Below are 11554 nucleotides of genomic sequence, written 5' to 3'. Positions count from 1 at the left end.
GAAACATCACTGAGGGATTTGAGCTAAAGGCAAGAAGAACCAGAAGGCTCATCATTTTTCACAGTGCTGTGCTGAGTCTGAGGGATGAGCCAAGCCCAAGGAGTGGATGACACTTCTGGCCTGGTGGTTTGGGCCCTGGTCAGTACACTTAATGGGCTGTTAGAACAAAACACTTGCCTCTCACTCCAAGCCACTAGGCTACAAAAAAGGATTACACTGTAGGTCAAAAGTGAAAACAAACTGGTCTCAGAAAAAGCCAAGAGTCCTGTCAAGAATCCATAGCAAATCGAGGATCCGCACAGAGCTCTCTGCTTTAAGCATAAGCAAGGCCGAGGGCAGGGGCAGGAAAGCATGGTAACTATGTAAACATACCACAGATAAGTGTAAATAAATAATTGTGTGGGAGGAAAATTCATTTAATTCATTTAATTTAGAAAGAATGTAAATGTATACATCTTGACAAAGTAAAAGTAATTATATGCAATACAAATCAGAAGCTGGTAGTAGCAGGTGAGAAAAGGTATAAGATGGCTAATCTTTCCTTCATTTCTGGGAATCAGCTGATAGTTCTGTGAAAAGCCTTTAGTAGCCCTTCTATTTCCTTCTAATCTATTTTTTTACCTCTGGGCAGAGAGGGAAAAGGTCAGGAAGGCTGAAGACTCATGGATATTATAAAATTATTTGTCTACCTATCTCCCTCCCTCCCTCCCCAAAATATAACTACTTATTTCTGAAGATGAGATTTTGGGTGATATGTTAATATTCTAAAATGCTTACATTTAAAAATAATAAGTGTTTATCATTTTTTTAACTCCAATTCATTATAATAATTATTATTTTAAGTCCATGGGGTGTCAAGTCACTTTCAGTTAAAATTAATCTGAGGGTATATGATTAAGAACATTATGTAAGAGACCAGGTTAACTCCCCTATAGTGGCTTTGTAATTTTTGGTGTGAGATATATATTAAGTAAGCTACTTGACCTCTCCAAGTCTCGGATTCCTTATGAGTAAAGGTAAGAATAGTACCTTATTAGATAATAATAGTACCTACCCCATAAAGTAGCCATGAAGATTAAATGAAATAGCTCATGTAACAGTACCATTGTGCTTGGTATATAGTAAGTGTTCAATAAATGTTAGATACTGTTATTATATTTAATATACTAAATTTCTCTAAAAAATTCACAATACATTCTTAGCCATTATTTTTAACCAAAAGTCAAAAATAATATAACTCTATTATAGACAAAGCATCTAAACTTTTTTAATTGAATTATAGTTGATTTATGATACTATGTTAGTTTCTGGTGCACAGCATAGTGATTCGTGTGTGTGTGTGTGTATCCATCTCCTTTGTCATTATAGGTTATTGCCTCCTTTTTCATTACAGGTTATTACAAGATATTATAAGGATGTAGTTCCTTGTCATACATTAGGACTTGCTGTTTATTTTATATAAAGTAGTTTGTATCTTCCAATCCCAAAGTCCTAATTTATCCCTCCCCTGTCCTTCTTTCCCCTTTGGTAACCATATGTTTGTTTTCTATGTTTGTGAGTCTCTTACTGTTCTGTAAATAAGTTCATTTGTATTTTTTTTTTAGATTCCACATACAAGTGATATCATATGATATTTACTTTTCTCTGTCTGACTTACTTCACTTGGTATAATACTCTCTAGATCCATCCACATTGCTGTAAAAGGCATCATTTCATTCTTTGTTATGGCTAAGTAGTATTCCATTGTGTGTGTGTGTGTATATGTGTGTGTGTGTATATATAAAATATACCACATCTTTATCCAATCATCTGGGGTTTTGGGGCAGTGATTAGGTTTAGCTTTTTTTTAATTATTTTTTTAATGGAGGAAGTGGGGATTGAACCCAGGACCTTGTGCATGCTAAGCATGTGCTCTACCACTGAGCTATATATCCTCCCCACCAATCATCTGTTGATGGATATTTAGGTTGCTTCCGTGTCTTGGCTACTGTAAATACTGCTGCTGTGAACATTGGGTATCTTTTTGAATTAGAGTTTTCTCCAGATATATGCCCAGTAGTGGGATTGCTAGATCATATGGTAACTCTATTTTTAGTTTTTTAAGGAATCCCCATACCGTTTTCTGCAATGATTGCACCAAACTACATTCCCACCAGCAGTGTAGGAGGGTTCCCTTTTCTCTACACTGTCCTCAGTATTTATTGTTTGGGGACTTTTTAATGATGGTGATTCTGACTGGTGTGAGGTGGCACCTCACTGTAGTTTGATTTACATTTCTCTAATAACTATTTATGTTGAGCATCTTTTCATGTGCCTATTGGCCATCTGTATGTCTTCTTTGGAGAAATGTCTATTTAGGTCTTCTGCCCATTTGATTGGGTTGTTTGGGGCTTTTTTTTTGCTTGTTTGTTTGTTATTGAGTTGTATGAGCTAAACCATTTTTAAACTTATTTTTATATAAAGAAAAGAAAGCTGAAATCCCAAAGTTCAAAATATGGACTGAATTGTATTTTAAGTTATTCTTAATGATAAAGCAAAGAATATAATCTAATCATACCTCCTTATTATTTAATATTTTCAATGCTTGTTGATGTTTTTGGTAGAGTGGGTGTCTTCTGTCAGGCTTAATGTTAAAATGTGGCTTCTTTTTAACTGAATCTTCAAATTCAAACGTGGGTGAACTCGTGTCCAAGAGTTGCGAAATATTCGGCACAAATATGAAAGGCTTAAAAACAGATCTAGAAGAAAAAGTCTTTATTAAGTTGGTATGTGGGGATATAAAAATATTCAGCATTATTCTAAATCTTCTAAGACTCTCTTTAGTTTCTATTAATTTATAACAAACTAATTTTTCCTGTCATACTGGTTATATCCATGCTTGTATTCCCTGGTACACTGGGATGTCCTTTGGGGGCAGGAGACTGTGCTTTATTTAGCCTTGTATTCCCATGAACCTATCAAAGGGCCTGGCATATAAACAGTGTCAAACGAAATTATAATTCATCATTTTCTACTGCAAACTCCACAGCTAGAAAGTAAGAACAATCCTCAATGTAATAGGTTGAGGATTAGGATTTGGGATGAAAATAAGCAGCAGTATTAATAAGGGGTGCACAAGTTTCATTCCATTTTCTTGAAAATATCTTAAATAACACTAAGAGGTAGTGAATATAAGATCATTTCTAAATGTAATGTGCAAAAGAGATACTAATGATTTAAATCAAGATAGTCTGTTTATATCCTACTTACGATATAACTTGAACTATTGATATTTTAAATTTTACATGTATGTATTTTCTAGGTCAGTTAACCTTTTTACCCTTACTAATCATCTAATATTACAATACTGAAATCTGCATAATAAAACCTATCTACTTTTCTTGAAAATTTTAAATATATTTGGGAAAAGAGGGAGTAAGATAACTGTATACCAGAAACTATGAACATTTTCATCCCATAAGAATGAGGATAGTTGTGGTAGTTATACACCCATAGAAATGGCAAACTAAAACCTGAATAGAAAATGCATCCAGAAATCATTCTTGTACTTGTGTAACAAAAATTTAGCCAGACAAAATCATCAACAGACTAATGACTTACCCTACTCCCTGACCCCCTGCCTGGTTTACAGTTATTTTGTGACTTACCTCTCAGGATCAGGAGTCCCTGTAAAGAAGTGAATGCAAGGAAGGTTGGAGTCTTGAGGTAAAATAGAAACCATGCTTGCAGTGGTCAGGAATTCTCCCTCCATATTAATACCGCTTGGTTTATCTCGGAGAATTTCCATCATTGTTTTAAAAGTTATGTTCCCTAGGGAAACAAATTTTAAGACCATCAAATACATAGTATTTGCAGGCTGGTATCCTGCAATTATGAACTGCTTTCTCTACTGATAATACATAATATGAGATACTGGTCTAGGTGTAAATTAAATAAGATTGACTATAAATAAACCTTGCATCATAACTGTTATGATTCAGTTACTCCACTGTTGCAAGGAAGATTTTTTTAAAATATAAAATATATAAAGTCTCAAAACCATTATAACAGGTAAAATCTGTCATTTCTAAGAAGAAGAAATAAAGAATACAAAATACATTCAATCTCACTGCCCTATGAACTTTTTTGTCTGTAGTTAGCGATTAACTAACAATATCAATAACTATCAACTGAGTCTATCCATTCTGGAAACCAAATATTAAGTGAATACTGTGCTTAGTTTCCAATATTATACAAGACGTTCTTTACAAAATAACAAATTATTTTTTCTGTAATAATTTCCATGCCTGACATCAATACTCTTATATGAAAGAATGAATTGTAACCTGAGTGGGAATGCAGGAGGCAAAAGACATAATTGGCTAATGGAATTTGTATGCACATAGTTTTGCTGGACTACTTTAAAAATTTCAATGTCTTTATCAGAAGAAAATTGGTACCAGAAAATAGCTACTTAAAGCAACACATTTAAAATATGGATCAAAACTTCATGGTAAATAGTGGAGGAAAAGGACTGAGTAGGTCTTTAAAATAAAGTTAAAATACAAAAACTGATTTAAATAAGCCAATAGTTATGGACAAAAGATGGATGGAGAAGAAAAGGTTATTTCAGTTAGGCTTAGTAGTCGGTTTTAATTTGGAGTTTTAATGTGATAAAGGGAGAATTGACAGTCATAAATTTTGTCTGAATATGTCCATCTTTTGTCTTTAATGGTCCCATCTGTGCCATTAGATTATAAAATCTCTAAAGGCAAGAATGGAATTTTCTCTGTTTACTTCTCAGTCATTCAACAAATATTTATTGAAAACTTATTAATGTCAGGCACTGTCCTAGGCAATAGAGAGACAGATACACAGACAGACAGACAGATAGATAGATACTGATAGATTTACACATGGATATATAGCTGTGACTATAAAGTGGAAGTCCCCTGATCCAATTTCAACTTAGGTAACCACAGTTAACAATTCAAAAAGGATTTTTTCTGAAGAGTTTCAAAACAGGTTTAAAAACTTTTCTTTGAATAAATGTAAGAAATTCTCATTATAAGAAGAAAATTCGTACCAGAAAATAGCCACTTAAAGCAACGCATTTAAAATATGGATCAAAACTTCATGGCAAATAGTGGAGGAAAAGGACTGATTAGGTCTTTAAAATAAAATTAAAATACAAAAATAAATTTAAATAAGCTTATAGTTAACAAAATTTAGATTATAGTCTTAATATGCTGTCTTAGAACAAAAAATGAATCGAGTAATTTTTCCAAAAAAATGGTAAGAGAATTTGACTTTGAGTATTGCAGCATGATCATAAAGATAATGTCTGTAGAAATACATGAGGACTTCATCAAGTTTCTCAAGTCCCTCTCTTAAGTCTTTAATATTCAATTCATTTTCCTATGAAGCACTTTGTTGTGTTAGCCTCAGTTTTTCTTCAGTTGTCAACAGGTCTAACTCTGCCCTTTTTTGTCAATGGCTTTGTATGTGACTTAGTTATCCAATGTTAATTTCATGGACTTCTTAAAATCTTGCATCTTTTATAAGACTCTCAGTTTGTATTTTATTTGTAGTGTGTTACTGAGTATTTAATAATAATCGAGACATCAACAAAAATGCTGACAGCAAAGAAGAGAAAAGATAGTGCTAAGTCAGGAAAGGTGTTTGAATGAGGACTAATTTTACAAATAGGCATTTCATCAGTGATTATGTTTAAGACTCTTTTACTTCCCTGTGCAAACCTTGTAACTTTAGGGCATCAGACTGAAAATTCAGATAAAATGGGCATCCCTCCTACCATACATCAGTTTTTTTGTGATCTTTGCTTCATTACCCAGCTGATATGCGACTAAAATGAGGTCACTTTTTAAAGTACCTACATCTCCCCAATTTTCTTATATGACCTCCTAATTTTACATGCTTGCATAAAGCTTACATTTCCAAAAGTACAATTCCACTAGAAAATTAAAATAGGATCACAAATATATAATTACTTACCTAAAAACCCAAGAGAATAGATTTTAAAACTATAAAAACAATAGAATATCAGTGAGATTGTCCCATTAAATAAATAAAAACACTCAACAGTTTTCTTATAGATCAAAAACAACCAATTAACAAACATAATAGAAAAATATTCCATCCATAGTACCAGCAAAAAATACAAAATGTTCAGAAAAAAACTTAAAAGTCAAGTGGAAATCAGTAATCTAGGCTTCCACCTTAACAAACTAGAAAAAGAAGAGCAAAATAAACCCAAAGTAAGCAGGAAGGAAACTATAAAGATAAGAGCAAAAATGAATGAAATGGATGCTGTACACCAGAAATTAACACAACATTGTAAACTGACTATACTTCAATGAAGGAAAAAATAAAATAAAAAATAAAGATACTGAGGCCAAAGAAATTTTTTTAAAATCAATAAAATTGAAAGCAGAAAAACAACAGAGAAAAGTCAATGAAAAAAAAAGTAGTTCTTTGAAAAGATCAATAAAACTGACAAACCTCTAGATAGACTGACAGCAACAAATGAAGACACAAATTACAAAATTACCAACATCAAAAATGAACAGGGGTATCATGACAGATTCTGCAGACATTAAAAGCATAATAAGAGAATACTACAAACAATTCTATCCACAAAAACTATAAACTTAGAAGAAATTATTTGGAAAGCACATATTACCAAAACTCACTCAATATGAAATAGATAATTTGAATAGCCCTATATCTCTCAAAGAAATTGACTTTGTCGTTTAAAAACTCCCAGAAGAGAAATCTTCAGGCCCAGATGGTTTCACTGGAGAACTCTATCAAACAGTTAAGGAAGAATTAACTCCAAATCTATACAATCTCTTCTAGAAAATAAAATGGAGGGAAAACTTCCTGACTCATTTAATGAGGCAAATATTACCCCGATACCAAAACCAGGCAAAGACAGTACAAACAAAACACTACAGATCAGTCTCTCTCATGAATATAGATGCAAAAACCCTCAACAAAAATATTAGCCAATAGAACCCAGCAATATATAAAAAGAATTATATACAATGACCAAGCTGGGTTTATTCCAAAGATACAAACTTTGTTTAATATTAGAAGATCAGTGTAACCTACCATACCATCAGGCTAAAGGAAAAAGAGAATCATATCAATTGACACAGAAAAAGCATTTGACAAACCCCAATATTTATTCATGATAAAAAAAAAAACTTAGCATACAAGGAATAGAGGAAAACTACCTCAACTTGATAAATTTGACACAATACATATACAAAAAGCTATAACTAATACTATATAGTTAATGGTAAACAACTAAATGCTTTCCCCCTGAGACTGGGAACAAGACAAGGATGTCTGCTCTCACCATTCATTCAATACAATACTCAAGTCCTAGGCAGCACAATAAGGCAAGAAGAGGAAATAAAAAAACATACAGATTGGAACAGAAGAACTAAAACTGCCCCTATTTGCAGATGACATGGTAGTCTATAGTAGAAAATTCCAAGGAGTCTAACCAAAACTAAAACCAAAACAAACCCCCCAAACCCTAAAAACCTCCTAGAACTAGTAAGTTAGCTTAGCAAAGTCACAGAATACAAGATCAACATATGAAAAAATAATTTAAAACAATTTGAAATTTTGAAACAACGTTCTCATTAAGTAACAATTTGTTTAGACACTATAGAAGAGAACGACAAATAGTTTTCCTGTTTAGGTTGAGATTGCAAATTTTGTAGGTTCAACTTCCCTTATATAATCTATCCTAAAGAAATTATTTTGAAATGCAGACAAAACATAATAAATAAGAGGCTCACTGCAACATGATTTACAATGGTAAAAAAATGGAAAACAATCAAATAGTGAACAGTATCATTTGTTACTTGCCTGTGTCCTCCCGTCTGCCAGTTACTATGTTCCATAGGGTCACATGTATCATGCCTGCCACTATGTGGCCCCATGCCTAGCACAGAGCTGAGTGTTCACAAAAGATTTAACAGCAACAACAAAATGTCACTGTGGAAAACCCAGATAAATAAAATTATAAAAGTGTACTTAGGAACACAAAAGAAACATTCAATAAAGGGACAACCATCTCTTATTCTTGAATAGGAAGGCAACATTATTAGATGTCAATTCCCCCCCTAAAATAATCTATAGTTTTAATTCAATCCGAGTCAAACCTCAAAAAGCATCTTTTGGAAGAAGCTGGAAAAAATGATATGGGAGAAGCTGGTAAAATTCCCCTTGAAAAATGAACAGTCAAGAAATGTCAGGAAAATTCTGAAAAAGCAGAATAATGAGGAGGTACATTAAAAAAACCCAATATTGTAAATTCACTTATATTGTCCTTTGTCTTACAAAGCAAGTTTTGAACACTTATTCTGTGTCCTTGACACTGTTCTAAACAAAACTGGACAAATACAATAATCTAATTTATACTTGGGTTTACTTAGGGATTTAATATTTGATAAAATTGGTTGGCATTTCAAATCTGTAGAGAAAAGGTAATTCATTTAAAAAGTGGTGCTGGGATCACTGGGTAATCATTTGAGAAGTGAGAAAAAAGCTAGAGTCCTAACTCATACTTTATTTTAGAATAATTCCAGAAGAATTATAATCTAAATTAAAAAAATAAAACTGTAAATATAAGATGCAGAAAACCATTTCTGGTACAGTGAAAATGGCCCTTCTAAAAGCATGACATCAATGCTAAAAAAAGTAAGAAAAATTCAGCATGGGACAAAATCAATCGTTTTATTATTAGTTTTCTATTTATGCCAACAATTCTTTCCTGCCTTTTCTCCTTTCTTGCCCTCTTTTTAATTTTTCAAGCATTTATTATTCTATTTCTCCTCTGTTGGCTTATTATTTATACATTCTTTTATTATTTTATTAGTTTATTACAGGCTGACTTAAATTAGTTCTTCACCACTTATCAGTTAACGCAAGGACCTCCTTATAATTCTTTAACTCCAATTACTGCCTCCTGTCTTTTGTGCTATTCTCCTACATTTAATTCTACTGTGTTCATGCGGGTCTTCTGAGGAGTAGATGCCACAACATGGGATTAAATGTACAAAGATTTTATGAGGGAAAAGGCCTGTGAGAGAAAACGGGGAGGAAGCCAGACAGGGACAGAAGTCCGAACCAGGGTTCAGTAAAGAGGGAAGAGCTGTTGGGTAGAAGTGACCCAGATTGCCACGCCATTTAAAGAAAGCTGTGCAAGGCCCTCAGGAAGTCCTTGACTCAAAGTCAGGCATCAGAAGAGTCCAGTGACCACAGGAATGGGCCTGCCTTAGTCTCCCTACCATTTTCAGTCACCGGCCAGGAGCAGCCTGGGGGAACCACAGCCCTTGTACTGCATGAAATCAATGCATGACAGAATTTGAGCACTGCAGCTAAGGTCTTCAGTCAAAAAATTATTAGTATTTTAAATAGACAATATTCATTTAGTTTTACCCACGTATTTATTGTTTCTGTTGCTCTCTTCATTCACTCCTGTTTACCTTGCTTCTAACTGAAATATTTTTTTCTGCCTGAAGGATAATGACCCTTAGTATTTCTTTTAGTGCCAATTGCTAGTGACGAATTTTCTTCATTTTATTTCAATTTCATTTTTGGAGGATATTTTCACTGGGTATGGAGTTCTAAATTGGTTGTCATCATTTTTCTCCATCACTCTGAAGGTGTCATTTTACAGTCTTCTAGATTCTTTCCCTTCTGTTGAAAAGTTAAGTCAGTCTTATATTTGCTCCTTTGAAGATAACATAGTTTCTCTCTGACTGCTTTTAAGATTTCATTTTCTGTTTATTTTCCCCCTTTAGCAATCTTACTATGACGTGCTCAGGTGTGGTTTCTTTTTATTTATTCTTGGGATTTTTAGAGCTTCTTGAAGCTGTGGCTTGATGCCTTTTATTAGTTTGGGAAAATTCTTGGCCAGTATCTTTTCAAATCTTGCTTTTGCCTCTCCATATTCTCTCTCTTCTTTCCTGCTAGAACTCCAACCACATATATGTGAGAACCTTTCAGTGAGTCCTATATGGCTGTCACACTCTTGCCTATATTTTCCGAATTTTTATCTCTGTTTCAATCAGGAAATTTTCTAGTGATCTTCCAATTCATCTATTTTTTTCTTCTGCTATATCTAATCTGTTGTTAAACTACTCTATTAAACTCATAATTTCAGTTTTTATAAATTTACAGTTCTATTATTTCCATTTGGTTCTCTTTTATCGATCTCAGTTTTCTGGTGAAGTTCTCCAACTTTTCATCTAATTTTCTTGAACATATAAAACACACTAATTTTTAAGTCTGTATCCAATTTGTAGCTAATTTGTAGAAACCCAGTGGGTCAGTTTCCACTGTCTGCTTTCTCTTGATTTCAGTATGGAAAACAGTATGGAGATGCCTCAAAAGACTAAAAGTAGACTTACCATATGATCCAGCAATACAACTCTTTGGCACATATCCAAAGGAAAATCTAATCCAAAAAAGATACATGCACCCCAATGTTCACAGCAGCACTATTTACAATAGCCAAGACACAGAAGCCACCTAAATGTTCACTGACAGACGACTGGATAAAGAAGTTGTGGTATATTTATACAATGGAATACTACTCAGCCATAAAAAACGATAAAATAATGCCATTTGCAGCAACATGGATGGCCCTGGGGAATGTCGTTCTAAGTGAATTAAGCCAGAAAAAGAAAGAAAAATACCATACAATATCACTCATATGTGGAATCTAAAAAAAAAGAAGACAAACAATCTTATTTACAAAACAGAAACAGACTCACAGACATAGAAAACAAATTTATGGTTATCGGGGGGAAGGGTGAGGGGAGGGATAAATTGGGAGTTCGAAATTTGTAGATATTGACTCGTACATACAAAATAGGTAAACAAGTTTATACTGTATAGCACAGGAAACTATATTCGATATCTTGCAGTAGCTTACAGTGAAAAAGAACCTAAAAACAAATATATGTATATTCATGTATGACTGAAGCATTGTGCTGTACACCAGAAATTGACACAACATTGTAAACTGATTATACTTCAATTAAAAAAATTTTTTTTAAAAGAAGCTGCTTAGAAGACAACAACTGCTTTAAGGAGAAACTGCAACATAGAAGGTCAGGCTCTTCTCAGAGAGTAGACAGTCTTTTCTCAATCTCCTGGATCTAGGCCTCTCACGTCCTGTTTTGGGAGTTCACCCATGTCTTCAAACAGTGAATTTTATTCTTCCAGCTTTTTTTTTCCAGCTTCTTATTCTTGGTGGGAGGTTAGTCTAATACTAGCTACTCCTTGTTAACCAGAAGCAGATGTCCAGCTTTGTGCTTTTAACCACTCCACTTTTATGCCTCCCATTTATTAAATACATCAGTCTCTTTTTACCCTCAAATAGTATCAATTTCTTAATAATGGTAATGAATGTGGTAGACCCATAATGTAACAAGTACAGTTTAAAACACAAAACATATAGTTCCCTGCCATCAGATAATATATTTTCAGATACTTTATATGGAAATGTTTAATTATTTCATTAAAA

At 33.4% G+C, this 11554-nt stretch overlaps 1 protein-coding gene across 1 annotated transcript in view; it reads right to left on the bottom strand.

The window, feature by feature from the left end:
* Positions 1 to 11554, bottom strand: part of SCRN3 (secernin 3) — a 29669-nt gene that overhangs the window by 3975 nt on the left and 14140 nt on the right. The window contains exons 6-7 of the mRNA XM_006174764.3: positions 3648 to 3810; positions 2558 to 2738 (exon numbers count right to left, since the gene is read on the bottom strand). Coding sequence (XP_006174826.1) covers positions 2558 to 2738; positions 3648 to 3810 — 344 coding nt within the window. The remainder of the gene's footprint in view (positions 1 to 2557; positions 2739 to 3647; positions 3811 to 11554) is intronic.

Source organism: Camelus ferus, chromosome 5, assembly GCF_009834535.1.
Source record: "Camelus ferus isolate YT-003-E chromosome 5, BCGSAC_Cfer_1.0, whole genome shotgun sequence".
NCBI classification, from domain to species: Eukaryota; Metazoa; Chordata; class Mammalia; order Artiodactyla; family Camelidae; genus Camelus; species Camelus ferus.
This window is presented reverse-complemented; position numbering and strand designations above follow the sequence as displayed.